At 39.2% G+C, this 26,059-nt stretch overlaps 2 protein-coding genes and 1 long non-coding RNA gene across 6 annotated transcripts in view; all 3 read left to right on the forward strand.

Annotated features, from left to right (window-relative positions):
- The first annotated feature begins 3,392 nt into the window (after positions 1-3,392).
- On the forward strand, positions 3,393-15,255 carry LOC126589180 (uncharacterized). 3 transcript variants are annotated; one of them, XR_007611744.1, is made up of 4 exons: positions 3,393-3,719; positions 5,417-5,527; positions 13,905-13,955; positions 14,502-15,255. It is a non-coding gene; the product is annotated as an uncharacterized LOC126589180 (long non-coding RNA). The 3 variants fall into 3 exon arrangements; XR_007611745.1 differs by lacking the exon at positions 3,393-3,719 and adding an exon at positions 5,186-5,312; XR_007611742.1 differs by lacking the exon at positions 13,905-13,955 and having other exon boundaries at positions 3,395-3,719.
- Positions 5,719-26,059, forward strand: part of LOC126589132 (uncharacterized) — a 41,875-nt gene continuing 21,534 nt past the window's right edge. The window contains exon 1 of one of the 2 annotated variants that reach the window (XM_050254358.1): positions 5,719-7,525. In XM_050254358.1, coding sequence (XP_050110315.1) covers positions 6,089-7,003 — 915 coding nt within the window. In that variant the 5' untranslated portion in view covers positions 5,719-6,088 and the 3' untranslated portion in view covers positions 7,004-7,525. Of the gene's footprint in view, positions 7,748-26,059 lie in introns of both variants that reach the window. The other variant, XM_050254359.1, reaches the window with a different exon arrangement.
- On the forward strand, positions 8,067-13,279 carry LOC126589141 (uncharacterized). Its single transcript, XM_050254370.1, has 2 exons — positions 8,067-8,641; positions 13,047-13,279. Exons 1-2 carry the CDS (start codon positions 8,254-8,256, stop codon positions 13,277-13,279), a joined length of 621 nt encoding a protein of 206 aa, XP_050110327.1. The 5' UTR covers positions 8,067-8,253.

Here is a 26,059-nt window from a genome sequence, read left to right on the forward strand (position 1 = left end):
AAAAGCATATGTACAAAAGGGTCTTTTTCAGAATGAAGACCATGACTTCCCCCACAAGAATACTAGTGAGGGACCGAGAAGGTTCATATCTGCTTGGTTTATGAGTTTCCTACTTGGTTGGAAGATAGTATAGCGAAAGATGCTTCGTATTGTCTATGTTGTTATCTGTTTAAGCTAAATACAGGAGAGCAAGCCCGCGGTGATTGCTGTGTTAGTAAGGGGTTTTCAAATTGGAAGAAGGAAAGGTTGCAGGGTCATGTTGGAGGACGGAATAGCGCCCTCAACCAACCTTGGAGAACCTATGATGCTTTATTAAAGCAACACCAAGCACGAAAGGAATGTAAAACTCTTTTGGGTGTATCAATTGTTTGTATGAGGTTTCTTTTGTATCAAGGGCTTATATATTGTGGAGACGATGAATATGTAGGTTCAAACAACGAAGGAGTTTTTCTTGAACTCTGAAATTTCCAATGTGATCGCCACGAGGAGTCTATCACATTGAGAAATCCTCCCTTAGGTCTTAAGTTGACTTCACCTGCTTTTTCAATGGAAATCATCAATGCAATTGTTAAAGATATTGGTTATTGTAATACGTTTTGTGAATAAAGGTCATGTGATCGAGCCTTTTTTTATGCGTTGTGCAAGCCACTGATAATACTGCTGACTCACTTAAGGTGGCTATTGATGATTTCTTTTCTACTCATGGATTAAGCATGTCAAAGCTAGGGGGGCAAGGTTATCGTGGGACAAGTAATATGCTTGGTGAGTTGAATAGTATTAACACACTTATAATGAAGGAGAATGGGTGTGCATTTTACGTTCGTTACTTTGCTCACGGCAGCGAGAGATCAGAAACGCCCACATCCTCATGTAGGTGCTGACGGCGTTCTCCAACGAGGACGTGCTTGTCTCGCTTGAGGACGAGCGAGTGCTCCAGATAACTGTTCGCCATCCGAACCACCGACAAGAAAGGCTGCTTGCTGTTGGCCAGACCCCATGCCATTTCAGCTAGTTTTTACTGTCCATGAATGTTGTGCTTCCTAGGCTTACATGGATGACAGTTGTGTGCTTGTTTATCACAAGCTTGTAGACGGGGATGGAACAGTTTTGTGCAGAGGACCGGTAGGAAATAACGGAATTTGGTACTCTCTCTGAAGCCGTGCCAGCGATGATTGTTCATGGCCGTCCCGGTGTTCCAAATGACGGCTGAAGATGACCTTGAATCGTGTGCTTTCACTAGTAGTTGCAGTAAGCCGTCCAAACCTCTGACATCTTAGTGGTTGGAGTCCTGGTGCCAGTTCCAGCATTATAGAATCTGTACACAGAATGGTCAAGCATCAGAGATCTTAAGGTTAGTGCAGACATTTGCAAAAGTTATAAAAACCATAGAGTCATCGAGTCTTATTTCCCGTAAAAAGGTTAAAATCAATCAATTAATTGATCAATTTGATGCATTTACATCTCTTAGTTCATATGTCAAGACAGAATTCGAAAAATTTGAGATGTCTGATTGATACCTTGAATTGGAAAGTAACCATCTTATAGGAATTAGTTGGTAAGTCATCATGTTTGCTGCACTGCTAGTAGTCAATATAATGCTAGGCAACCCTGGATGATTAACCACCTCTTCTGTACTCATCATAGATGATGCATGAAATCTTAGAGTGGGGATTTGCAGTTAGACATAAAGCCTAATATCGCAGCAATAAAAGTGTGGGACGAGATATTTTGCTCACATAAGCCATCGGATATCTCTAAGAATCTTGCTTTACATAAATTGGTAAGTATATTTAGTAATTCACATTTATTTGTTAAGAATATTAAATTTATGGCACATTTATTATTATATTTTTTTTTGTCATTTCACACAATCATAGTTGTTTTACATAAAAGTTTATCAAACACTATAATACTGTTTTTTTTTTTCCAAAAGCATTTTTACAAAAAAGTTTACCAAACACTCTGCTATTTTATTTCACAGCTGCTTGTTCCCACAGTACAGCAGAAACAGTTTTTTTTTTTAAACACAGCAATACCAAACCAACCCTTAGATTGGGCGGCTTTCATTGGAAAGGAAATCTGTTAGCTTCTACGGTAAAAAAGTTGTATTTGGCTGCTATTGTTTATAGTCTATGGAATGAAATGAACAATCAGATCTTCAAGAACTCTAGGAGTTGTCATGATATTGTGTTGAATTCTATTCTCACCACTGTTAAGCTGAGGCTTTTCTCTCTGGTGGTCAAGCCTACTGCTGGGAATCTAAACATTCTTCATAAATGGAACTTGGACCATGTTGGTGATTGTTGCTGGTTTCTCTTGCACTTACTCTGACTGTAGATGTTTTGTTTGCTCTCTGAGTTTTTTCTTTTTGTTGCCTATTGGCTTGTTGTATTGGGATTAGTCCCTTCTTCCTTTTCTAATATACTCGTTTATTCATAAAAGAAAAAAGATTTATATTATCAGTAGCTGACTTGAGCTACTGGGGTGAGTTTGTTTGGGCTCCTTAAGGTTCACTGGACTAGGCATTAGGGAAGGACAAATACTCATTGGTTATAAGTAACTACGGTTACTCACCCATTTAAATTAAATGGTTACGGTTATGGGTAACCGTTTAGATAAATAAACGGTTATGGGTATAACCGTTTACCCGCGAAATTTAAATGGGCGGTTATGAGTATTAATCACGGTTATAAACGGGTAACCGTTTACCCATTTATTTTATATATGTAAAATTAACACAAACCATGTTCACTATCGAACAAAACTTAGATCAATGCTATTGATTATAGTGAATGATTTGTGTAGCATAAAACCTATATGATGTGCTCAATAACTTATATTTCTATTACTCCAATTTTTAATACAAGCCTACAAAGCATAAACCTTTTTGGCAAGCCACACACTGTTTGGCCCTCGCCAACATGCATCGTTTTATTTTTTACACTATGCTAATTACAAGTGCATATTGATTATGTCTGTAACATATATATGCTTATATCGTCCGTAAATTATTATTTTAATTATTGGAAAGGTATAAGGACTTAAAAAATTAAAATACGGAAATGTATAATGAATGTACTTATAACGGTGTTTAATTGTCAAAAAGAAAACAATTTTTTTTTAAATTTTCAAGTTATTAAAAAAACATGTAGACGGGTGAAAAGTGGAAATGGTAAAAAAAAAAAAAAAAAAAGATAAACGGATTAAAAAGGGTAAATGGGTATGGTTAATCGTTTATAAACGGTTATGGGTATGAGTATAACCGTTTAGGCAATTACCAAAAAATTAAATGGTTATGTGAGTATAAGTATAAACGGTTATGGATAAATAAACACGGTTACCGACCATAACCGTTGCCCATTCCGACTAGACACCAATGTGGGACTACGTTTAATGGTATTACGCCGGATTCTCCTCGACTAACTCCTTCACTAGGAGGAGCTCTTAGCGAGACCGCCCGAGAAGTGTCGGATTGCTAAGACCATCCCTTAGCTTTGTCTGCTTCGTCTGCGTCTTCCTCTCTTCGACTTCCTCAGCTCGCTTCATCTTCCTCTTCGTCTTCCTCACATCCCCAACCCGCTGCCATTAAGCTTTTCTTCTTCTTGGCTCGCAATCAATTGATCCAGTAGCTCCAGCTCTCGCGCCATCGAACATCGTGCCTGCAACTCCAGATACCGCTCCACCGACCACCGCATCCTCCTCTAGGCCGCCAAGCGCCAGTAAGTTATCTCCTTACATCCAAGACTATCTAAGCCTTCCATCTCTCTCGCTGTTTTTAAGTCCCAGCGGACATCAAATTTCCCAGAATCAAGACGAATTAGGAATTGCAACGTTGCATACCTAGAATTTCAAAACGTCTACTCCTCTAGGGTATCAAATACAAACGCACAATTTTGCCAAAATCAAGACAAAGTTCAATCTGCCTCCAAGCTTGTACTTTCTTCTGGACCTCGACAAGTTCGAGAACGAGGAGCTTATCAAATATGGCTTCCCTGAAGACATTTGGCAACTCCCTCCCCCAATTCTCTGTCTCCAATTTTCCGAATTATCAAATCCACTTTGCAATTTGTCCCAATTTTTCATCTGAAAGATAGAAAATTTGTAATTGCATTTCTTGTCAAGTTTTGGAATTTTCTGGTCATGCATCAAGAATTAACTTGAATGTTAGAAGCTTTCTTGATGTAATCGGCGACAGAATCAAGACAATCGTTTGGCATAAATAGTGTATATGTTCTTCCACTAGAGGATTGGTTTTTGATGATTTTTGAACTGGGTAATTTGAAATTTAGCATTTTAGTGTTGGAATAGGGAATTGGATGTTGAAAATTTTGAATGAAAATTTTAATGGTGGTTGAAATTGAAGTTGAAGCAAATAATATGAATATTTTGTTATATATCATGAGTTTTTTTTTTTATTATCCTATTTTTTTGTCCAACACTGTACCAAAAGCTTAATTAAGTTAGTCCAGTTTAGTCTATTTTGAGACAGTCCGGCTTAGTTCATGAAGTTAGTACAGTCCGAGATAGTTCTGTACAACAAACGCACCCCAAGAGAATTCAAAATTTTGGGTAGTCTTTTTAAAATTCATTTAAATTTATGTGTAGTCACTTAAGATTTTAATTGACATTTTTAAAGTCCACGCAAATTTATGTGTATTAAAAAACTTAAAAGTTTTGTGGAATTTCAGTAGGTTAAGAATTTTGGTGGATTACACTAGATTTGAAGATAGTGAGTATGCATACCAAAGGCTTTAAACAATCTTACCATTCCCCAAAGATTATGAGGGATTTCATTTATACGTGAATATTCCACATGCCACTGCATTTAGGAATGAGCACTTTACTTTAGTCTAAAGTAGGGGGAGATTTTTTGGGTGCTCCCGGCGGCATGGTTACTCACGAGTTGTTGTGCAGCTTTTGTCTCGGCGGTAGATTGCTACTGGTTTGTGTAGACCCGTTTCTCCTGGTATTTTGGGCTTTCCGAGGGCTTTGCCTTTGGATCTATCGTTTCGGTCTAATAGGGTCCTTCATGGTGGTGTGGTTGGTGGTGTGGCGGCAGGGATGGGCATAGTGCCCTCTGCCATCCTTGTCGGTCATCGCTTCCCTTCCTACCGTGACTACCCACACCGGGCGGCGGTTGGTTTTGGTGTCTTGGTATCGCCCTAGCTTCAATGGGCGGTTGGTTTTGGTGTCTTGGTATCGCTCCAAAAGTATGTTTCGGAATGATTAGGGTTTCAATTTTTGTTTTAATCTTAGTTGAAGGAAGATATAGGGTGTGGTTTTGTTAACGTCGGTGGATGATTTGGATGAAAGTATGTATCTTCGGGATTTTTTTGCTTGCAGTTGTTTAGGCTCGAACTGAAGAAGTTTTGTGGAATGAGATTCTTATATCGAATTGTTTCTCTGTATATGGCAGGTAATAAAGGTGGTCCAACTAGTAGCTGATAAAATGTCCTTATATATATGCTTTTGTTGATTTCTGCTACGATAATGAGGAATCCAGAGGATCGAGGCCAGTCAATCTGAGGTTTGTACTACTCTATCCTTTTCTTTCTCTCTTTCTGTGAATTTCTTGAAATTGATGATGCACGTTCTGATTCTTGCTGTCTTTGGGAGCGGAGAAAGTTCTGGATTAGCTTTGATCACTTGAATTTTGTCTTATTTACATTGCCGGTCCCAAGCCCGGATAAAGGAGGAAGGGGAGGGCATCAGGTAGTCGACAGCCGGTACTCATCGGTTACTTCGAATCCTTATGAAAATGAATCCAGAACGAAATCACGCTAAAGCTAGGGCGTCACCCGTAAGTGGCGCGCTGTGTGGCCCGAGCACAGTGATAAGTGAGCAAGGGTCGCTGTATCTCCATCGGCACCCGGATGCAGTGTTAAATGAGCAAGGGGGCCATAGAAACTTCTTTTTGAACAACTCCACTCAAAGTTGTTTGAGAGCATATGCTCCTATCAACCTAACACAGGAAACACAAAAGAAGTACTTTGATCCTATTAGACGGGGGAGGGGGAAGAAGCTAGGATAGAAGGGTAGAGTTCAAGAGAGTAGAATGCGTTTAGGAACGTGAAATATAGGAACTTTAATGGGAAAATCTATGGAAATAGTGGAAGTTATGGTGAGGAGAAGGATAAATATTATGTGCCTACAAAAAACTAAGTGGGTTGGTCTTAAGGCAAATTATCTAGAAAACTCAGGGTTTAAACTTTGGTATTCGGGTACAAATAGAACGAGAAACGGTGTTGGCATCATCGTAGACAAGACCTTGACACAAGATGTTGTAGATGTCAAGAGGGTAGGAGATAGAATCATGGCAATCAAGATTGTAATAGGACAAGAACTCATCAATGTGATTAGTGCATACGCACCTCAAGTAGGGTTGGATACGAGTTCAAAGGAGAAATTTTGGGAAGACCTTGGAGACTTGGCGCAAGGAATTGCTCAGACGGAGAAGTTATTTATAGGAGGAGATTTAAATGGACACGTGGGCAGGGAAACAGACAACTATGAAGGTTTTCATGGTGGCCATGGTTTTGGGGAAAGAAACGAGGATGTGGAAGCTATCATGGATTTTGCAATGGCATATTATCTCTTCTTAGCCAACACCTTCTTCAAGAAGAGAGAAGAACATGTGATCACCTATAAGAGTGAGTCGTCAAAAACACAAATAGATTTTCTTCTAATGAGGAAAGGGGATCGTATAACTTGTAAGGATTGCAAAGTTATACTGGGAGAGAGCTTGGCTAATCAACGTCGCTTGTTGGTGATGGATGTACATATCAAAAGAGTGAGAAAAAAGAACAAGACTTGGAAATGCCCAAGGACTAGATGGTGGAATCTAAAAGGAGAAAAACAAGCCATTTTCAAAGAGAAAGTAATCACCCAGTGTGTGTGGGATAGAGAGGGGGAAGCTAGCCAAAGGTGGGATTCCATGGCTAGTTGTATCCGAAAAGTAGCAAAAGAGGTATTAGGAGAGTCCAAGGGCTTTGCTCCACACTAAAAAGAATCTTGGTGGTGGAATGAGGAGGTACAAACAAAGGTGAAGGCTAAGAAGGAATGTTGTAAAGCCTTATACAAGGATATGACCGATGAAAATGGTGAAAGGTATAGAAGAGCGAAGCAAGAGGCGAAGAAAGCTGTGAGAGAAGCTAAGTTAGCGGCTTATGACGATATGTATAAGCGACTATATACCAAAAAATGAGAGTTGGATATCTATAAACTAGCTAGAGCAAGGGAAAAGAAGACAAGGGACCTAAGCCAAGTGAGGTGCATCAAGGATGAGGATGGAAAGGTTCTTGCTACAGAGAACGCGGTCAAAGACAGATGGAGAGATAATTTTCATAATCTTTTCAATGAAGGACATGAAAGGAGTACTTCTTTAGGGGAGTTGAGTAACTCAGAAGAGTGTAGAAACTACTCATTTTATCGTCGAATCAGAAAGGAAGAAGTTGTTGTAGCTTTGAAAAAGATGAAGCATAGAAAAGCAGTGGGCCCAGATGATATACCGATCGAAGTGTGGAAAGTCTTGGGAGAAACAGGTATAGCATGGCTCACTGACCTTTTCAATAGGATTTTGAAAACGAAGAAGATGCCAAATGAGTGGCGAAAGAGCACTTTGGTGCCTATCTACAAGAATAAGGGCGACGTACAAAATTGCATGAACTATATGGGTATTAAGCTAATGAGTCATACAATGAAGCTCTGGGAGAGAGTCATTGAGCATAGATTGAGGCAAGAGACACGGGTTTCGAACAACCAATTCAGGTTCATGCCAGGGCGCTCACCATGGAGGCAATCTATCTCTTACGAAGATTGATGGAAAGATATAGAGATGGGAAAAAGGATTTACACATGGTCTTTATAGATTTAGAAAAAGCGTATGATAGGGTCCCAAGAGACATTCTTTGGAGGATTTTAGAGTAGAAAGGAGTACGAGTAGCATATATCCAAGCTATAAAGGATATGTATGAAGGAGCAAAGACTGCCGTAAGAACTCATGAAGGACAAACCGAAAGCTTCCCCATAACTGTAGAATTACATCAAGGCTCATCCTTAAGTCCTTACCTTTTTGCGTTGGTAATGGATAAGTTAACAGGACATATTCATGATGATATTCCTTGGTGTATGCTTTTCGCAGACGATATAGTGTTGATAGATGAAACTCAGGAAGGGGTAAATGCGAAGCTTAACCTTTGGAGAGAAAAGTTGGAATCTAAAGGTCTTCGCCTAAGCCGATCAAAGACATAATATATGGAGTGTAAGTTCAGTGCAAATGGAGGCCAAAATGAGTTAGGGGTGAGGATCGGTGATCAGGAAATACCAAAGAGCGACCGTTATCGCTACCTAGGATCTATCTTGCAAAAGAACGGAGAATTAGATGGAGATCTCAACCATAGAATACAAGCTGGATGGATGAAGTGGAAGAGTGCATCCAGCGTGTTGTGTGACCGCCGTATGCCACTGAAGCTCAAGGAAAATTTTTATAGAACGGCAATAAGGCCGGCGATGCTGTATGGCACAGAATGTTGGGCGGTGAAGCATCAACACGTACATAAAATGGGTGTAGCGAAGATGAGGATGCTTCGTTGGATGTGTGAGCACACGAGAAAGGATAAGATTAGGAATGAGGATATCCGAGGTTAAGTAGGAGTAGCCGAAATTGTAGGAAAGCTGAGAGAAAATCGGTTACGGTGATTTGGACATGTACAAAGAAGGCCTACTGACGCTCCGGTTAGAAGATGCGACTACGGGACAAAGGTTAAGGGCCGAAGGGGTAGAGGAAGACCTAGGAAAACTTTGGAAGCGACTCTAAGAAAAGACTTAGAGTACTTGGATCTAACGGAGGACATGACACAAGACCGAGCACAATGACGTTCCAAGATTCATATAGCCGACCCCACTCAGTGACTTGGATTTTTCAAGTCTCAAACTGAGAAGTTTTCCTCACTCGGGAAATTAAGGGAACACTACCTCAACCTACATGCTCCACTCACAAAGCTTTAACATACAAGCTTCAACAAAAGAAAAATTCAAAGAACTTAGTGAAGAAGGCTTTGGTGTATTTAACACAATACGTTGAAATGAAGCAAAGCTTATTATTGATATCTCCGATAAGTTACAAATATGTACATATACATAAGTCAAAATAAACAAATAAGAGGGAGCTTTCACAAAGGTTGCTTAGGAGAAGTCTCAGCAGTCGGTAGAGCCCCAGAAAGAGAAGGCACCGGAGGGGGTCATTCGGAGCCTCAGTACTGGACAGAACCGTAGAAGGAGGAGGCATCAGAGGTTGATCATTTGGAGCTTCATTACGCGGTATAGCCCTAGAAGACGAAGGCAATAAATGCCTTTGGAACAAACCCACAAACCTCTGATGATCAAGTAAAATCTGACCATCAAATTCTTTCATCTGGTCAAGCTTTCTCTTCATGTTTGTAGCATAGTCATGTGCGAGCCGGTGCAACTGTTTATTCGCATGCTTGAGCCATCTAATCTCCTGTTTGAGACTCATCACTTCAGCCTTCAATGATTCAACTTGGCAGGTTCGAGCAAATAGGCGTTGGGCCATATTAGACATAGAACCTGCACACTGAACACTGAGAGCCAGAGAATCCTTAACGGCCAACTCATCAGACCGTTTGGAAAGTAGTCTGTTATCTTTGGGGGTGATAAGATTCCTGGCCACCACCGCAGCGGTCATATCATTCTTCATCACGGAATCCCCAACGGTAAGATGACCAGTAGGGGATAAGAAGGATGGGTGCCATATGTTGTCTGGAGAAGGCGTGGCTGCCTCTTCAACAAGGTTCAAGTCAAAACGACGGTCGGAAGGGCCAGACATTTTCAAAGGTGTTGAAGAGAGAAGATGTCGGACAAATCAAGATCTTAGAAGTGTAAGAATTGAGGTTCTACTGGTGGAGATTCAAGTGTGCTTTAGAACTTAATGTCAGCCTCTATAAAAATCTGCACTCAACGGAACTTCAGAAATCGAAGAGGCGCATGCTCAGAAATCGAAGAGGCGTTTGCTTTCTCAAAAGCTGGGCTGCTCAGAGACCACGAGGGTCGATCTCAAAAATCGAAGAGGTGTTTGCTTTCTCAAAAGCTGGGCTGCTCAAAGACCACGAAGGCCGATCTCAAAAATTGAAGAGGCGCTTGCTTTCTCAAAAGCTGGGCTGCTCAGAGACCATGAGGGCCGATCTTAGAAATCGAAGAGGCACCTGCTTTTTCAGCCTTGTCAGCACCTGTCATATGCACACTCAGCTTTGCGAAAATTACAGGCATTCTGTAGAAGATTTCTGGTGAAGTAGAAAGCACGAGAATCTTATTGTTCAATCATCCACTTTCCACACGCAACATTAGCTCATGGGTACCACATATAACTTTGCCAAAAATCTCTGACAAAGTTTAGACAAGTGAAGCTTGCAGCTCCCACTACATCGCTATGACCAAGAAGGTTAAAAGAATAGCAAAGAAACAGCACTAACAAACTTTAGACACATAAATTTTGAAGGTCTAGCTACCATATTATTACCCACAAGGGTAAAGGAATAGCACCACTGCTGGATAATTAGAAAGTCCATGTGTGTCAACCTCTGTGTTCCGTGGCAAGGTAAACTAGCAAACATGCCCAACGTTTACTCACATTCGAGAAAACACTCACAACAAGATTGCTTGCTCTAAAATCGAAGAGGCACCGCCCTCCGAATCTCGAGAGCCAGACTCCCAACATGATTACTTTCTCAAAAATCGAAGAGACATTGCTCTCCGAAATCTCGAGAGCCAGACTCCCAGCAGGATTGCTTTCTTAAAAATTGAAGAGGCACCATTCTCCGAATCTCGAGAGCCAGATCCCCGACATGATTGCTTGTTCGAAAACCGAAGAGGCAGTGCTTTCTCAACTTCGAGAGCCAGATCTCCTTGGATAAAGCTTGTCTGTAATCTTCACACGCAACATCAGCTTCCCAGATACCACAGACCACTTTTTCAAAGTGTTATGACAGAGTTAAAACACGTTAAGCTGGCAGCTCCCACTATCGTGCTATGACCAAGCAGGGTAAAGGAATAGTATTACTACTTGTTGTTAGGGAGACTCCTATATATGTCGACCTCCATCCTCAACGGACAGGCAGACCTGCAAAAATGCTCAACCTTTCTTCATATCTGAGAGGGCACTTCCAACGAATCCTCTCGAAATACTCAGCTTTCTTTCCCCCCGATAATACCTCTGCAAACAAGCTACACCAGAGCAAGAATATCTCATATCATCAGGGTTAAAAGCAAGAGTATCCCCTATCATGCTTTTTCCCTGTCTTTTCCTTTGGCCTTGTTCTTACCTGCAAGACAAGGAGAAAGAGAGCAATCAGTCAGCACTTGGAATCAAGCTTTCAGTCAGAAACTGACTGCCTGGAACCCCTTACCTGATTATTTACCTGGCATTGCTCTCGAGTACTCATCTTCAACATCTTATGCTTCCAGAAAAGATACCACATCTGCCTGAGGAACAGATAGGGCAAGTGAGAAGGATACAAGGAAGCATGTGGAGACAAGCGTAACAGAACACGTGCCGATACATCCACTACTTTGTTAACAATAAAAGTATCCCATATCAGCAGAGTCGAACGTACTCTAGATTTGATGGACTTGTTTTGACCCTCAAATTCTTCAGTCGGCCTTATACTCTGGAGGAAACCAGAAAACCCTCCAGCCCAGTTCAAGAATAAGCCTGTGGAAAGTTACTTCTTCAAAAGCAAAAGTATCTCATATCATCCATTCTCCTTTCTCTTCTCTTTATCCTTCATGCTGCCTGCAAGATAGGGAGAATGAGAACAATCAGCCGGAACTCGAAATCAAACTTCTGATCTGGGACTGATTGCTTGGAGCTCTGATTGCTTACCTTGTCTGTCACATCTTTCAGCAGATCCCCTAGCTCGGCGACTTGGGGGACTCCTATTACATGGTTTGTATCGCGCTTGACCAAGCCTGAAACTACATGTAAGCTTCAAGTGAAATTGATACATTACCTTGTGTATCTCCACCAGTTAAAGATACCACCCCTGGATGGAGGAAGAGTACTTCCAGAGAAGATGCCACATCTACCTATGAGACAGATAAGGTAAGTGAAGACAATACCACACTTCGGTACTTAGAAGTTTCGTGATTACAAGATCATTCTCCCACAATATTTCCTAATGTCATTTGTACTAAATCATTCATTTGTACTCACTAAAGGGGAGCTTGAACCTATGTACTTGTGTAAACTTTTCACAATTAATAAGAACTCTTCTACTCCGTGGACGTAGCCAATCTGGGTGAACCACGTACATCTTGTGTTTGCTTTCCTGTCTCTATCCATTTACATACTTATCCACACTAATGACCGGAGCAATCTAGCGAAGATCACAAACTTAATACTTTCTGTTGTACCAAAGTCCTCACTGATTTTGTGCATCAACAATCTTTAAGTCCTTACCTTTTTGCGTTGGTAATGGATGAGTTAACAGGACATATTCAAGATGATATTCCTTGGTGTATGCTTTTCACAAACGATATAGTGTTGATAGATGAAACTCAGGAAGGGGTAAATGCGAAGCTTAACCTTTGGAGAGAAGTGTTGGAATCTAAAAGTCTTCGCCTAAGCTGATCAAAGACAGAATATATGGAGTGCAAGTTCAGTGCAAATGGAGGCCAAAATGAGTTAGGGGTGAGGATCGGAGATCAGGAAATACCAAAGAGCGACCGTTTTCGCTACCTAGGATCTATCTTGCAAAAGAACGGAGAATTAGATGGAGATCTCAACCATAGAATACAAGCTAGATGGATGAAGTGGAAGAGTGCATCCGGCGTGTTGTGTGACCGCCGTATGCCACTGAAGCTCAAGGGAAAATTTTATAGGACGACAATAAGGCCGGCGATGCTGTATGGCACAGAATGTTAGGCGGTGAAGCATCAACACGTACACAAAATGAGTGTAGCGGAGATGAGGATGCTTCGTTGGATGTGTGGGCACACGAGAAATGATAAGATTAGGAATGAGGATATTCAAGGTAAAGTAGGAGTAGCCGAAATTGAAGGAAATATGAGAGAAAATCGGTTACGATGGTTTGGACATGTGCAAATAAGGCCTACTGACGCTCCGGTTCGAAGATGTGACTACGGGACAAAGGTTCAGTGCCGAAGGGGTAGAGGAAGACCTAGGAAAACTTTGGCAGAGACCCTAAGAAAAAACTTAGAGTACTTGGATCTAACAGAGGACATGACACAAAACCGAGCGCAATGACGTTCTAGGATTCATATAGCTAACCCCACTTAGTGGGAAAAGGCTTTGTTATTGTTGTTGTTGTTGTGGGCTATTTCTAGGGTCTGTTGACAGTCTGGTATGTCTATCATGGAACTAAATTGTGAGATAATTATGGTTTAGATTGTTGAATTTTGAATTCGCAATTACCATTGAAACTGTCACAAGCGATGTGTCTGTTGTGGCTACAGGAATCAAAAGCAAGTGAAAGGTAAAGCTTTTCTTTCCAAGCATTCATCGCCAGAAATTGTACTACCTCTTTTAAATTCAATTTTTATTTATTTGCAAAATTGTATAATCCTTTTGAAGCAGTGGGGAGCCACGGTTTCGCTCACGCTTTCAAATTTTGACCACTCGCTCATTGTACCCCACGGGTTCGCTCACGCTTTCAAATTTTGACCACTCGCTCATTGTAATCTCTCTCTCTCTCTCTCTCTCTCTCTCTCTCTCTCTCTCTCTCTCTTTCTCTCTCCCCCCTATTGTATTTGGGTTTTTCTCCTGTTTCTCTTTTTTGTTGATCTAATTTGTGGTGAAGTTGTTGAGTTTGCTTGAATTGGAATGTGGGTTTAATTGAGTTTCCTTTTGTTTGTCAATTCAATTTTGGTAGGATTGGCATGTGGTTGTTCAGGCCTTTACAGCCACTTTGTGTCTGGCAAAGGTAATAATATTACTCTTTGTTCCATAAGCTTCATTTTTAATGCCCAGAAAAATTTGGAATTGAGAACATGATGGGGTTTTAGGCAATACCTAAGTTCTATAATTTTCCCTGTTTGTTGTTGTTAGTAATTTCTTCGATCATGTCAGTTTGATAGTGTTTTGCTGCCCAGAATTTTTTTTTGAATTTAAAATATCATGGGATTGGGGTTTTAAGATTTTTAACAAAAAATAGTAAGAATTTTGATGCTCAATGGACTTTGTTGGAATTGAGAACATGATGGGGTTTTGGGCAATACCCAAGTTCTGTAATTTTCCCCGTTTGTTGTTATTAGCGATTTCTTTGTTCATGTTAGTTTGACAGTGTTTTGCTGCCCAGAATTGTTTTCTGAATTTAAAATATCGTGGGATTGGGGTTTTAAGATTTTAACAACTGATATGAATTTTGGTGAATTTTGATGCTTAATGGAGTTTGGTAACGGTTTCTGACTTTGTTATGCTTTGGATTATTGGTGGGTTTTCATCAAATTTTGCTTATATCTTTGTGCAGTGTGTCTATTGTATTATCTGGTCATAGATACCTTCGTTCAGTAATTTGAGAAGCATGGGGAGATAATAGACTAATCAAAGAGATGCATGTGATCAACGATAAAGAGGTAAGCATCATCCTCTTCCTTCTTTTGTTATGATTGGTTGTATAGAGGATTGAGAAAAAAGTTGAAGACAATTCCGCGCTTTTGAGTTATAGCAATTAGTAAATATAAAATGACATTGATTAGTTCACTGAAGTTTTGAATCCTTCGTTAGTTTATCTGTGGTGCGTGCTTGAGAATGAAAGCAATGGACATTATATGGAATTGTTCCTTTTAATGTCAGTAAAGAAAGGAATTGTTCCTTTATTAGCAATTATATGAAGTAGGCGTATTATGCAATACAATGTCTACAATCGACTATTTTACTTTTTGTATACAAGTACAACTTTTGATCGAAAGCCACAAAAACTACCTAAAGGCCAAAGAACTGTGTGTGTTAGAAGAACAGAATATGGTGTAAAGCTTAAATTTTGGGCACTTAAATATATGTTTTATTTTTCAATTACAATAACTTGCATGAAAATTCAATTGGGTTTGTTATGGTCTCCAAGAATTTTGCTTTGTTTGGTTACTGATTAATTTATGTGGTGGGAGTTTAGTTTTTGCTTTTCTGCCTACGTATATATGATTCAAAATGGATTGTTCAATTATATATTTGTAATCGAAAAGCTCGAAGGAGAGGTGAATTATCTTACCGACACCGTTCATTTATCTATCCCTTTGTTCATTCATGATTATGTAGAATTTTTGAGGTTAAATGTGTCATATTCATGTAGTTAAGGCTGGTGCATTCAAGTCCTGCAGTATCGCGCGGGCCAATTTACTAGTGTAATCGAAAATCAAAATCAAAACACGGAGATTTTTACTGTTTTAAAACGATTTCGGTTTGAATCTGAACCGTAGTATGAAAAAACAGTTTGGTTTTGCTTTTGAACATCTGAAATCAAGCCGAAACTGAATCACATTGCCAAAATACCCGAACGAAAAGGCCCCTACTATTACTATCGAAGGACTCTCAAAGGTATAGAGTACGTTCCGCTTAATTCCCAAAACCAAAAGCAGCAAGGGTGACGCCGAACCTCCACTCTGTGTGTATGATAGCATGCCCACCGGAGCATGTAAATCTTGGATGAGTAGTACACCAACATTACAATGCAGTGGTTTATATGATGACGATCCCAACATTTCAAATTCATTTTCTTAATCCTTCAGGTTAGTCCAAACAACAAATGGGTTGCATATTCAGAAGACACCAAAGGAAATGAAATCTATACAGTTTGTGTCATCGATGCCGAGACAGGTGCTCATGTGGGTCTGCCTCTAGTTGCTACAACATCCTAGTTTGCAAATGGTTTGAAACCAAAATCAAAACCGTTTGAAACCGAACTAAACCGCAATGATTTGGTTTTATCTTGATTGGTTCAAGCTTTAAATTCACATGGAACCGAACTGGCAAAAAGTTCAATTTCACTTCAAAACCGCACAAAACTAAATCGTGTCCACCCTGGTTTGCATTGGAGGAAAACTGGGGAAAACCTCCCGGTAACCTCAACTCTGATGGAGAAAATGTATTGGAGATTGGAGATTGTGAATTCTTGTTTTTGTTTTTCTCCGTAAGATTTCCATACAAAATTTCTATACGATTTTGCCTTCTCTTGTAATTTCATTATAATTACATACCACAAAAAATTCTTATAATTGAATAGTACAAATTAGTCTCGCCTGTTGCCTTGGCTTCAAGTCCTTGGTGACCCTCCGACAGCCACGGAAACGGCAACCCACATCGGAAGCTAGCGTGTGGAGATGGCGTGTCGGAGATTGTCTTGACGGTGGATTCGAGCTGTGGCATCTGAATCTTCTTGAAACCGGTATCTGGCTGACTTGCAGAGCCACCATCGCAAAGAAGAAGAATCTGAAAGCTCAAACCTTATCTTTTTCTCCTATAATGATGTCGTTTTAGTGAATTGCTTTAAGTTTGTGTACTTTTAAGTTTTATGTAGTATGTATACTCGAGCGAGCTGGTTTTTTTTGTTTTTTTTAGTGAATTGTAAGGGAATGTTGTATGAAAAACTTTCTGGATTAATATATAAGTATTGTGTTTAGTAAATTCTTGAGCTTTTTAATTATGACTTTATTGTTTGAGGATGCTCTCCATTCATACAAATCTCTGACTTCGTCCCTGCTTGTCAAAATTCCATCACGCCATTAACTTAGTCAGCATATGTAAAGAAGAGCTGAAAAAATGGTTGGGATTCTTTTACTCAAATCATGTTTTTTCTTTATCTGACAAACATCAGATTAAAGTTCCTAACATGAATGACATGTTTCAAACTGTAGGGATAAAATAACCTTGGCGAGGACATATATGCATCATTATCATGTTGAGATGTTTTGCAGTGTTATTGATATGCAACTCCAAGAGCTAAATATTCGTTTTGCAGAGACGAATATTGAGTTGCTTCTTTGTGTGACATGTATGAATCTAAGTGATTCATTCTCTGCTTTTGACAAATAAAAGTTGACTCGGCTTGCTCAGTATACCTGAATCACTTTTCGGCACTTTACTTGATGATACTTTTTTTTAAGGGACTTTTTGGCACTTGACGATACTTGAAAAACAGCTTAAGACACATTATGGACATGCGCTCCAGCATTGAGTTTTTCAGGATTGAATGGGATTGCGGATCTTGCACAAAAAAAGGTTGAGACAAAATAATAAACTGTTTACCCATTAGTTTACTTCTTGTTGACATTCTCATGTTACCAGTTGCATCTCCTAGTGTAGAGGGCGTTTTGTGTCATGACTCATGAGGATTGTGAAGAATTGGTTACTAAAATTTTTTTGTTTGTTTGATCAAATCTCCGTGAACCATTTTGTGCAACCCAATGACCCTCACCTAGGGGTGGATTTTTTTGCCAAATTGCCGTGCCAACCGTGCCATACCGATTTTGTGCCAAATTTTTTGTACCAATCGGTAATGGTATGGTATTGTACCGTACCGAAATTTCATGGTACGGTATTGGTAATGAATACCATTACCACGGTATTACCGTACCATACCGAAAATACAATATAATATATAATTTAGAAATTATATAATAGATAATTATATAACACATATTTATAATATTCCAATAATTTGAAAATAAAACCCTACTTATATTAGCATTGTTGTTGGTGACTTTGATATCTTGAAATTGTGGACATCAAATACAAAAGAGTTCCTAATTCTTTCACAAATAGCCAAAATATCTTTGTAACCCCCACTTCTACTTTTGCTAGTGAAAATGCATTTAGCCTAGGGAGGAGGGTTGTGGACCCTTTAGGGTATCCTTGACTCCTAAAATAATGGAGGCACTAGTGCGTACTAGTGGTTGGCTTAGGGCAGATGAAGTAAACTTCTACAAGGAACCAACAGAAGATATGCTTCAATTTTACAAGGAAATGGAAGAAGAGAAAACAAGAAAGATATGCTTTAATTTTTTTAGTAAATTTGTTATTAAATGGTTTTCAACTTTAATTCTTCTTGCTACTAATTAATATGTTTTCTTTGTTTGTAATGTAGGCTTGACACAAACTCAATCTTCTACAAGTTCAATGCCTCCCCCAAAAAGCTTCGACATCTTAAGCTTGAATAACTGATCAATGAATTCTCCTTTTTGAAGTTTACTTCCAATTTTCATTTGGTTTGAAACTTTAATTTATATTTGGATAGTTAACTTCTATTTGTTTTGATTCGTAACTTCTATTTGGATTGTAAGCTTAATTTTCATGATGAATCTTGATGCATCATTTGAATTATTATGTGTGTGAATTGTGAATGATGAATAATAGATGAATTTAATCTATAATGTATGAGATAAAGCTACAAAAAAAAAGTTTTGCCCTTAAATTGGGTTAAAAAAACAAAAACAGATTTTGTTCCAAAACAAAATGGCAATTACCATTGCCATACCATGCCAACCGAACTTTTGGCAATACCGAACTTTGGTATACCGAAAGTTTGGTACGGTAATGGTAATAGATTTTACCAAACCGAAAGTTTGGTATGGTAATAATAGAATTTTACGGCTTAATTTTTTCATGTATTGCATAATTGGGAATATATTACATACAATCCTTGTTCTCCAAGGTAAAACTAAAAAAGGACAAAAGAAATATCTTTCCTAATAAAGGACTCTAATATTTACACAATATTTACATTCCTATTCTAAAACCAACTCACGCAACACTCCCCCTCAAGTTGGAGCATAGATGTCACACATGCCCAACTTGACAAGTGAGTCACCAAAAACTCTTCTACACACGGCATGAGTGAGAATATCGGCAAGCTGTTCTTCTGAGTTCACAAATGGTACTGACACAATCTTCTTCTCGAGTTTTTCCTTAATGAAATGTCGATCAACCTCCACATGCCGACTTATTGTCACAATACAACTTTATAGCCTCATTTGGTTTGAAACCAAGACCCTAAAGCAACTTACGTAACCAAAGAACTTCACACACTCCATGTGCCATACCTCTGAATTCGGCCTCTGCAGAAGACCTAGACACCACATTCTGTTTCTTACTTCTCCAAGTAACCAAATTTCCACCAATGAACGTAAAATATCCAGAAGTAGAACGCCTATCAGTCACATCACCGGCCCAATCAGCATCAATGAACCCCTCAATTTTTAGATGACCAGAATTTCTATACAAGATTCCTTTCCCTGGGGCAGACTTTAAATACGCCAAGATACGCATAACAGCAGCCATATGATCCACACTTGGCGAGTGCATAAACTGACTCACCACACTTACTGCATAGGCTATATCTGGACGGGTATGAGCTAAATAAATTAGTCTTCCTACCAGTCTCTGATATCTGCCTTTATCCACTGGTTCTTGATCTAGATAAATCCCTAAGTGATGTTTCTCCACAATAGGCGTATCCACAGGTTTACACCCAAGCATACCTGTTTCCTTTAACAAATCAAGAACATATTTACGTTGAGACAAGAAAATACCTCTAGATGACCGAGCAACTTCCACGCCAAGAAAATATTTCAAATCTCCCAAATTCTTCATCTCAAACTCGGCGGCAAGGTTTTGTTCTAGCTTCATCATCTCTTCCGAATCATCACCTGTTATTATCATGTCATCCACATAAATAATTAAGGCTGTCACTTTACCACTTCCCCGTTTCACAAATAATGTATGATCCGAGTGACTTTGATAATACCCAATTCATCTCATAACTTGGGTAAATCTACCAAACCACGCACGAGGCGATTGCTTAAGTCCGTAGAGTGACTTTCGCAACCTACATACTCCGGTTTTCCCTCCGGCATCGTACCCCGGAGGAAAATCCATATATACCTCTTCTTCCAAGTGCCCATGAAGAAAAACATTTTTCACATCAAACTGTTTTAGTGGCCAATTCAAATTTACAGCTAAAGAAATTAGAACTCGTACTGTATTTATCTTCGCTACTGGAGAAAATGTCTCCTGATAATCAACACCATAAGTTTGAGTATAGCCTTTTGCTACTAACCTTGCTTTATACCTGTCTACCGATCCGTCTGCCTTGTATTTGATCGTAAAGACCCATCTACACCCAACTGGTTTCTTTCCTTTAGGTGGCTCCGTTACCTCCCATGTATCATTCTTATGTAGTGCCATCATTTCCTCATCCATCGCAGCAGCCCATTTAGGATCCTTCAAGGCCTCCTCAACTCGGGTTGGTGCTTGGATTGCTTCCACATTGTTTACCCAGGCTTGACGTTCTGGTGCAAGGTTTGAGCATGACACATAATTAGCTATTGGATACTTCACTTTTCCTTCAGGAGAAAACCTGTCAGGATGAACACCACGATTTTGCCTTGGCGGCAACTTATATGTACTCATAACATTATCTGGATTAGTTACATGAGCATCAGTAGTACTTACCTTAGAAATATTCAGAGAAGACATATTGGGTGGCACTATTGAGCTTGAGTGAGAGGGGGTTGCGGGTTCTGTAGCTAATGGTCGCTGGAGCGGTGAAACTGTTTCGGCAACTCCCTGCTGACACTCTGCACACACTCGGCAATATGTTGTTGAGAAGACTCAGCTGGTTCGGTGCTACCTGGCTGAATGATACTCACATTCTCGGCAGTGTCTTGCCGAGAGTCACTATCTCCATTCTCAGCAGTTTCTTGCTGAGAGCTTTCATAGCTGTTTTTGTCAATAAATACTCCCTCTGAGCTACATATTTCCAACCACCCAAGATCACCACTCATATTCTCCCCCTGGTGATCGGAAGGTGATAGAGTCGAAGCATAAAAGACCTCAGATTCAGAAAAGGTAACATCCATAGTTACATACATATGACGAGTTTCAGGGTGGTAGCACTTATACCCTTTCTGTTGAGGAGCAAAGCCCAGAAAAATACACCGGTGAGCACATGGATCGAGCTTACTACGATGAATCTTGTGAATATGAACATAGGCTACACACCCAAACACACGAGGAGAAAGAGTATTAGTTGATACTACTGGAACAAATTCTGTCAATACTTGGAGAGGTGTACAAAAATCCATAACCCGGGATGGCATACGGTTAATCACATACACGGCATATGTGACAGCTTCAGGCCAGAACCGTTTAGGTACAGATGCACCAATGAGCAAGGCACGAGCAGTTTCCAGGATATGACGGTTCTTTCTTTCAGCAACCCCATTTTGTTGTGGGGTATAAGGGCAAGTGGTCTCATGTAGAATTCCTTGATCTCGAAGAAAGCCGGACAACTCGGAACCAATATACTCACCTCCATTATCAGAGCGGAGAACCTTAATAACAGAGGAATATTGTGTTGCAACCATTTGAAAGAATGATCGAAACACCATACCCACATCACTTTTATTCTTCATCACATAAATCCAAGTCATACGAGTGCAATCATCAACGAAGGTAACAAACCATTTAATTCCAGACAAAGTACTAACAGGAGAGGGACCCCAAACATCAGAGTGCACAAGTTCAAAAGGAAACAATCTTTTATTCATACTAGGAGGAAACGAAACGCGATGACTCTTCGCGAGAATACATACCTCACAATGTAAGTCTGATTCTTTTATTTCATGAAATAAACTAGGCAACATACGCCTCAAATACCCAAACGAAGCATGTCCTAACCGACGATGCAACAACCAAACTTCATGTAAATTATTGGTACGGGATGCTCGAACTGCATTAGCTCTGCCAGGAACGACATCATCCACATAATATAACCCCTATCTCTTAGTGCCACGCCCAATTATCTCCTTGGTCTGAATATCCTGAAGCAAACAAAACAGTGGATACATAAGTACAACACAATCTAATTGCTCAGTAACTTGAGGAATAGATAACAAATTATGAGACAACGAAGGAACAAGCAGGCAGTGATGAAAAGAAAGGGCTGGCGTGAGGTTCACAGTGCCGGCCCCCAAAACCGATGCTGTTGTTCCGGTAGCAGTTGCAATACACTTCCGTGAACTAGTTGTCATACTAGTAAATAAATTCTTATCAAAAGTCATATGATCGGTTGCACCCGAGTCTAGAATCCAACCCGTATTCACCATTGTAATAACTCACGAGATAGTAATACACGGCAATCACAGCACCACACCAATTATGGAACCACACGTTGCAAGGAATACAAGCAGCAACAATGTGTCACGTTGCGATTGCAAACCTTTTTTTTTTTTTTCACGGACTGCAGCAACTAAGTATGTACGGCACAAAAAATAATTGTTGAAGTTAATCAATTACTCCAATTGCATTGAAAAAGCACTACACCTTTCTTTTTCCCTTAAATATATTATACCACAACAAAAACACTACACGGTACAAAAAATTAATTGTTGAATCACAGCAAGTACTGTAACAATTGCTGCAATTGTACAACCAAACTTTCCACGCGACAACAAATTTGATTGGAGAACACACCACGAATACGGTAGCAGCCCCAAGTCTTCGTATGGTAGTAGACAAGCAGCAGACAAGTACACACTGCACGTCAATACACGGTACAATTACAAAAAAAAATAAACACAGCAATTGTACACAATTTACTGTTTAGAATTTGGATCGAAACCAAGTTGTGCAACACAACCCTCTCGGCAGCAGCAAGGTACTGCGCTGCACTAAAGAAATTCACGGCAACAGTTAGATAACATGCTGCAATTCCAGGATACACGGCCTAACCAATTTCTGCAACAACAGCGCAGGAAACCAATCGACCGAACGCAGCAGCGGAAGAAAAAATATTGTTTTACAGTTTATAGGGTTACGGCAACCTGGCTCTGATGCCAAATAGAATTTTACGGCTTAATTTTTCATGTATTGCATAATGGGGAATATATTACATACAATCCTTGTTCTCCAAGGTAAAACTAAAAAAGGACAAAAGAAATATCCTTCCTAATAAAGGACTCTAATATTTACACAATATTTACATTCCTATTCTAAAACCAACTCACGCAACAGTAATTGGTACAAAGGGTTTGGTACGGTAACTGTACCGAACCCACCCCTACCCCCACCTACTTTCTAAAACCTGCAAGCTCCTTTCAATCAATCCACGTGTCAGTACTCAAAACTGCCAACATCTTCCGAGAATTCAATCTGTTTTCTTCCGTAAACTCCTGACTCAACCGGTGAGAGACCGGAAACGCCCACGTCCTCATGGTAACTCTACTGGCATTCTCCAACGAGGATGTGCTTGTTTCGCTTGAAGACGAGCGAGTGCTCCAGATCAGCACCGACAATGGCAGCTTCACGACGAGGATGAAGCTGCCGGACGACGCAAGGATTTAAGAGCTCAAGGCGTTCATGAGCAATGTAGTGCTCAATTTGACTGTTCCTAAGGAGGCTGCTGCCACCGGTAGGCACGATGTTAGGGTTATTGAAATTTTAGGCGATGATTAAGGTGATGGGGTCCACCTTTGGGCAAATCAAGATAATGGGTAACCTCGTTTTGTGTGGAAATGTGAAAGGTTGTGTATTTGAGATGCTTTTAGCTGATAATATGCAACATGGAATTGGATGTTGTAACTTGTAATAATTAAACTAGTGTATAATATCGTATTGTCAAAATAAATTACGTACTTCATTACGTTCAATATTATCTTTTTCTTTTTATCTTGTTAAAGAGAATACAAAATGTCAAAAAAAAAAAAAAAAGATTTTTCAAAAAAAAAAAAGAACAAAATCTCTTACTTTAGAATCACCTCCACTGAAGTAATGCTCTTTACATATATTTTTTAGTACTATTATTAGCACTTTTAAAATTTTATTCCACACTTTTCATAAATGTATTTTTCTTTCTAATTATAGAAAGTTAGGAGTGCAAAATGAGATTTTTGAAATGCTAATAACAATTCCTGTATTTTGTTGCTTCTCTATTTATATTGTTAGAAAACTCTGATTAGCTCTTCCCCATCAAATAAAATTGTTGATGCACAAAATCAGTGAGGACTGGTACAACAGAAAGTGTTAAGTTTGTGATCTTCGCTAGATTGCTCCAGTCACTAGTGTGGATAAGTATGTAAATGGATAGGGACAGGGAAGCAAACACAAGATGTACGTGGTTGATCGGATCATATTTATATATATTTTTACTTCGAATTCACTCGTCTTTTCTTAGTTAGTTCCTTATATTTTTGAGCTATTTACGTTATTTTTGTGTTTATAGGATTTGTTATGCAAAGAAAATAAAAATAGAACAAGTGAAATTTTATGTAATAAATTCGTCAAAACTGTCTGTGTAGATCAGCTTTTAAATTAAATTAAAAAAAAATAATAATGATAAGTCATGATGATGTTTGAAACATCATCATGATTCATGTTGTGAAGGGAGAAGAAAATGCACGGCAGAAGATAAGAAAAGAAATAAAAAAAGGAAAAGAAAGAGAAAAGAAAAAGAAAGGAATGATAAGAGGATATTTTTTTGGACAGAGGAAAGGAAGACTCGGACAAGGGAGAGGAGAACAGAAACAAAAGAAGAAAGAAGCAGCTTAGTTGCCTTGCTGGGAAGAAAAATGAATGAAAAAAACATAGATGAAAGAAGAATAAGAGGACAGGAGCACAGCGCCAGGGAGAGAAGCAAAAGCTGCCTTTGCAGCGAGAAAGAGAAGAGAGGACAGACCGACAGAAACTAGGGGAGAAGCAGCACGGAGCAGGAGGTGCAGACGGAAGGCAGAGACACGGGGAGCACAGAGAGACAGAGAAGGAGCTTCACTCTAGTTTTCTTGGTTTTATCTTCTCAAACCCATGTTTTACTTTTGGTTTAATTTTTTAATAATGTGTAACTAAATTTATTTTGGCTAGAGGTTAATTCAAAGCCATGAATATATTTGTAATATGAATTGATTACCTTCAGTTGTGATTTCTGAGTTGTGATTTAATTTGCTTAACTGCTTGATTGATAGCTTATTTTTGTATGTCGATTAAGAATGCATACTTAATTTACATGCATGAATTTGACGCTAGAATATAAGGGAGTTTCACCTAATCGTTATGAACTTATATTCACAAGTAGTGAAGGTTGCTAGTCACAATCACGTTAAGTAAATTCTTGGCATAAGTTTCATGCAAATCATAGTAACGAGTGCCTCGTCAATGCTTATGTTTTTCATAGAACTTAATGATTCTTGCTTGTATCTCTATTATGCAATTCATGTAGGGAACTTGTAGGGAATGTTTTGGGTTGTCGTATGCAATCATCCAACCCAATAACTTGTGGAAAAACTGAGGGTTAATTATTGCAATTCACGGTTAATTTGGGGCGTTGAGATTTACAATTTATTGAAAGAACAACTGAAAATCAATTTAGGTTGCATGTGTCATGTGTGGAGAAGAACCCTCTAGCTAGTCCGTCACCTATCCTTTCACCTTAATTTCATGCTTTTGTCAATTCTGTAATTTATTTAAGTTTAATTTACTTCTCGTCAAAACCAAACCCCCCCCCATTATTAAATTATATTATTTAGTTAGTTTTCATTGTTGTTAGTCTTTTAATTCAATTTCCGTCCATTTCAGTTCCTAGTGTCTAATTTGATTGTTTTCATTATTTTGAGTCATTCTAAGTGTGTTTCGAGTTATTAGAGTTTTTAGCCTAGTTTTGTGTCCTTGAGTCTTGTTTAATATTTTTAAATTAATTTAGAATAGATTAGCAATCCCTCCTAATCCCCGGCCTAGAACGATACCCTACTTACATCTATACTACAATTGTCAAAAAGAGGGTTTAAATTTTGTGTGCTTATATTATTCGCATCAAATTTTGGCGCCGTTGCCGGGGATTAGCAACTTTGCTAATCCCTTTATTTTTGTTTTTGTTTATGTTTATATTGGTGTTTGTGTATTTTACTTTTGATATTTGATTTATTTTTCTTTCTTTGATTTTAGGTACAAATGGAGCAAGACATGGCACTTGCGACCATTCAAGCTCAATTGGCACAGCTCACTGCTCAATTGACTCATAATGCCGAACGGACCACAATGCCAAGT

This window comes from Malus sylvestris, chromosome 11 (genome assembly GCF_916048215.2).
Source record: "Malus sylvestris chromosome 11, drMalSylv7.2, whole genome shotgun sequence".
Classification (NCBI taxonomy): Eukaryota; Viridiplantae; Streptophyta; class Magnoliopsida; order Rosales; family Rosaceae; genus Malus; species Malus sylvestris.

What these genes read in the sequence shown, in the direction of transcription:
- LOC126589141 (XM_050254370.1), top strand. Translation starts at nt 8,254, where the DNA reads ATGGAGTGTAAGTTCAGTGCAAATGGAGGCCAAAATGAGTTAGGGGTG. An exon ending in TAGGAATGAGGATATCCGAG is followed by an intron (nt 8,642 to 13,046) that starts GTTAAGTAGGAG and finishes AGGATATTCAAG; the next exon opens with GTAAAGTAGGAGTAGCCGAA.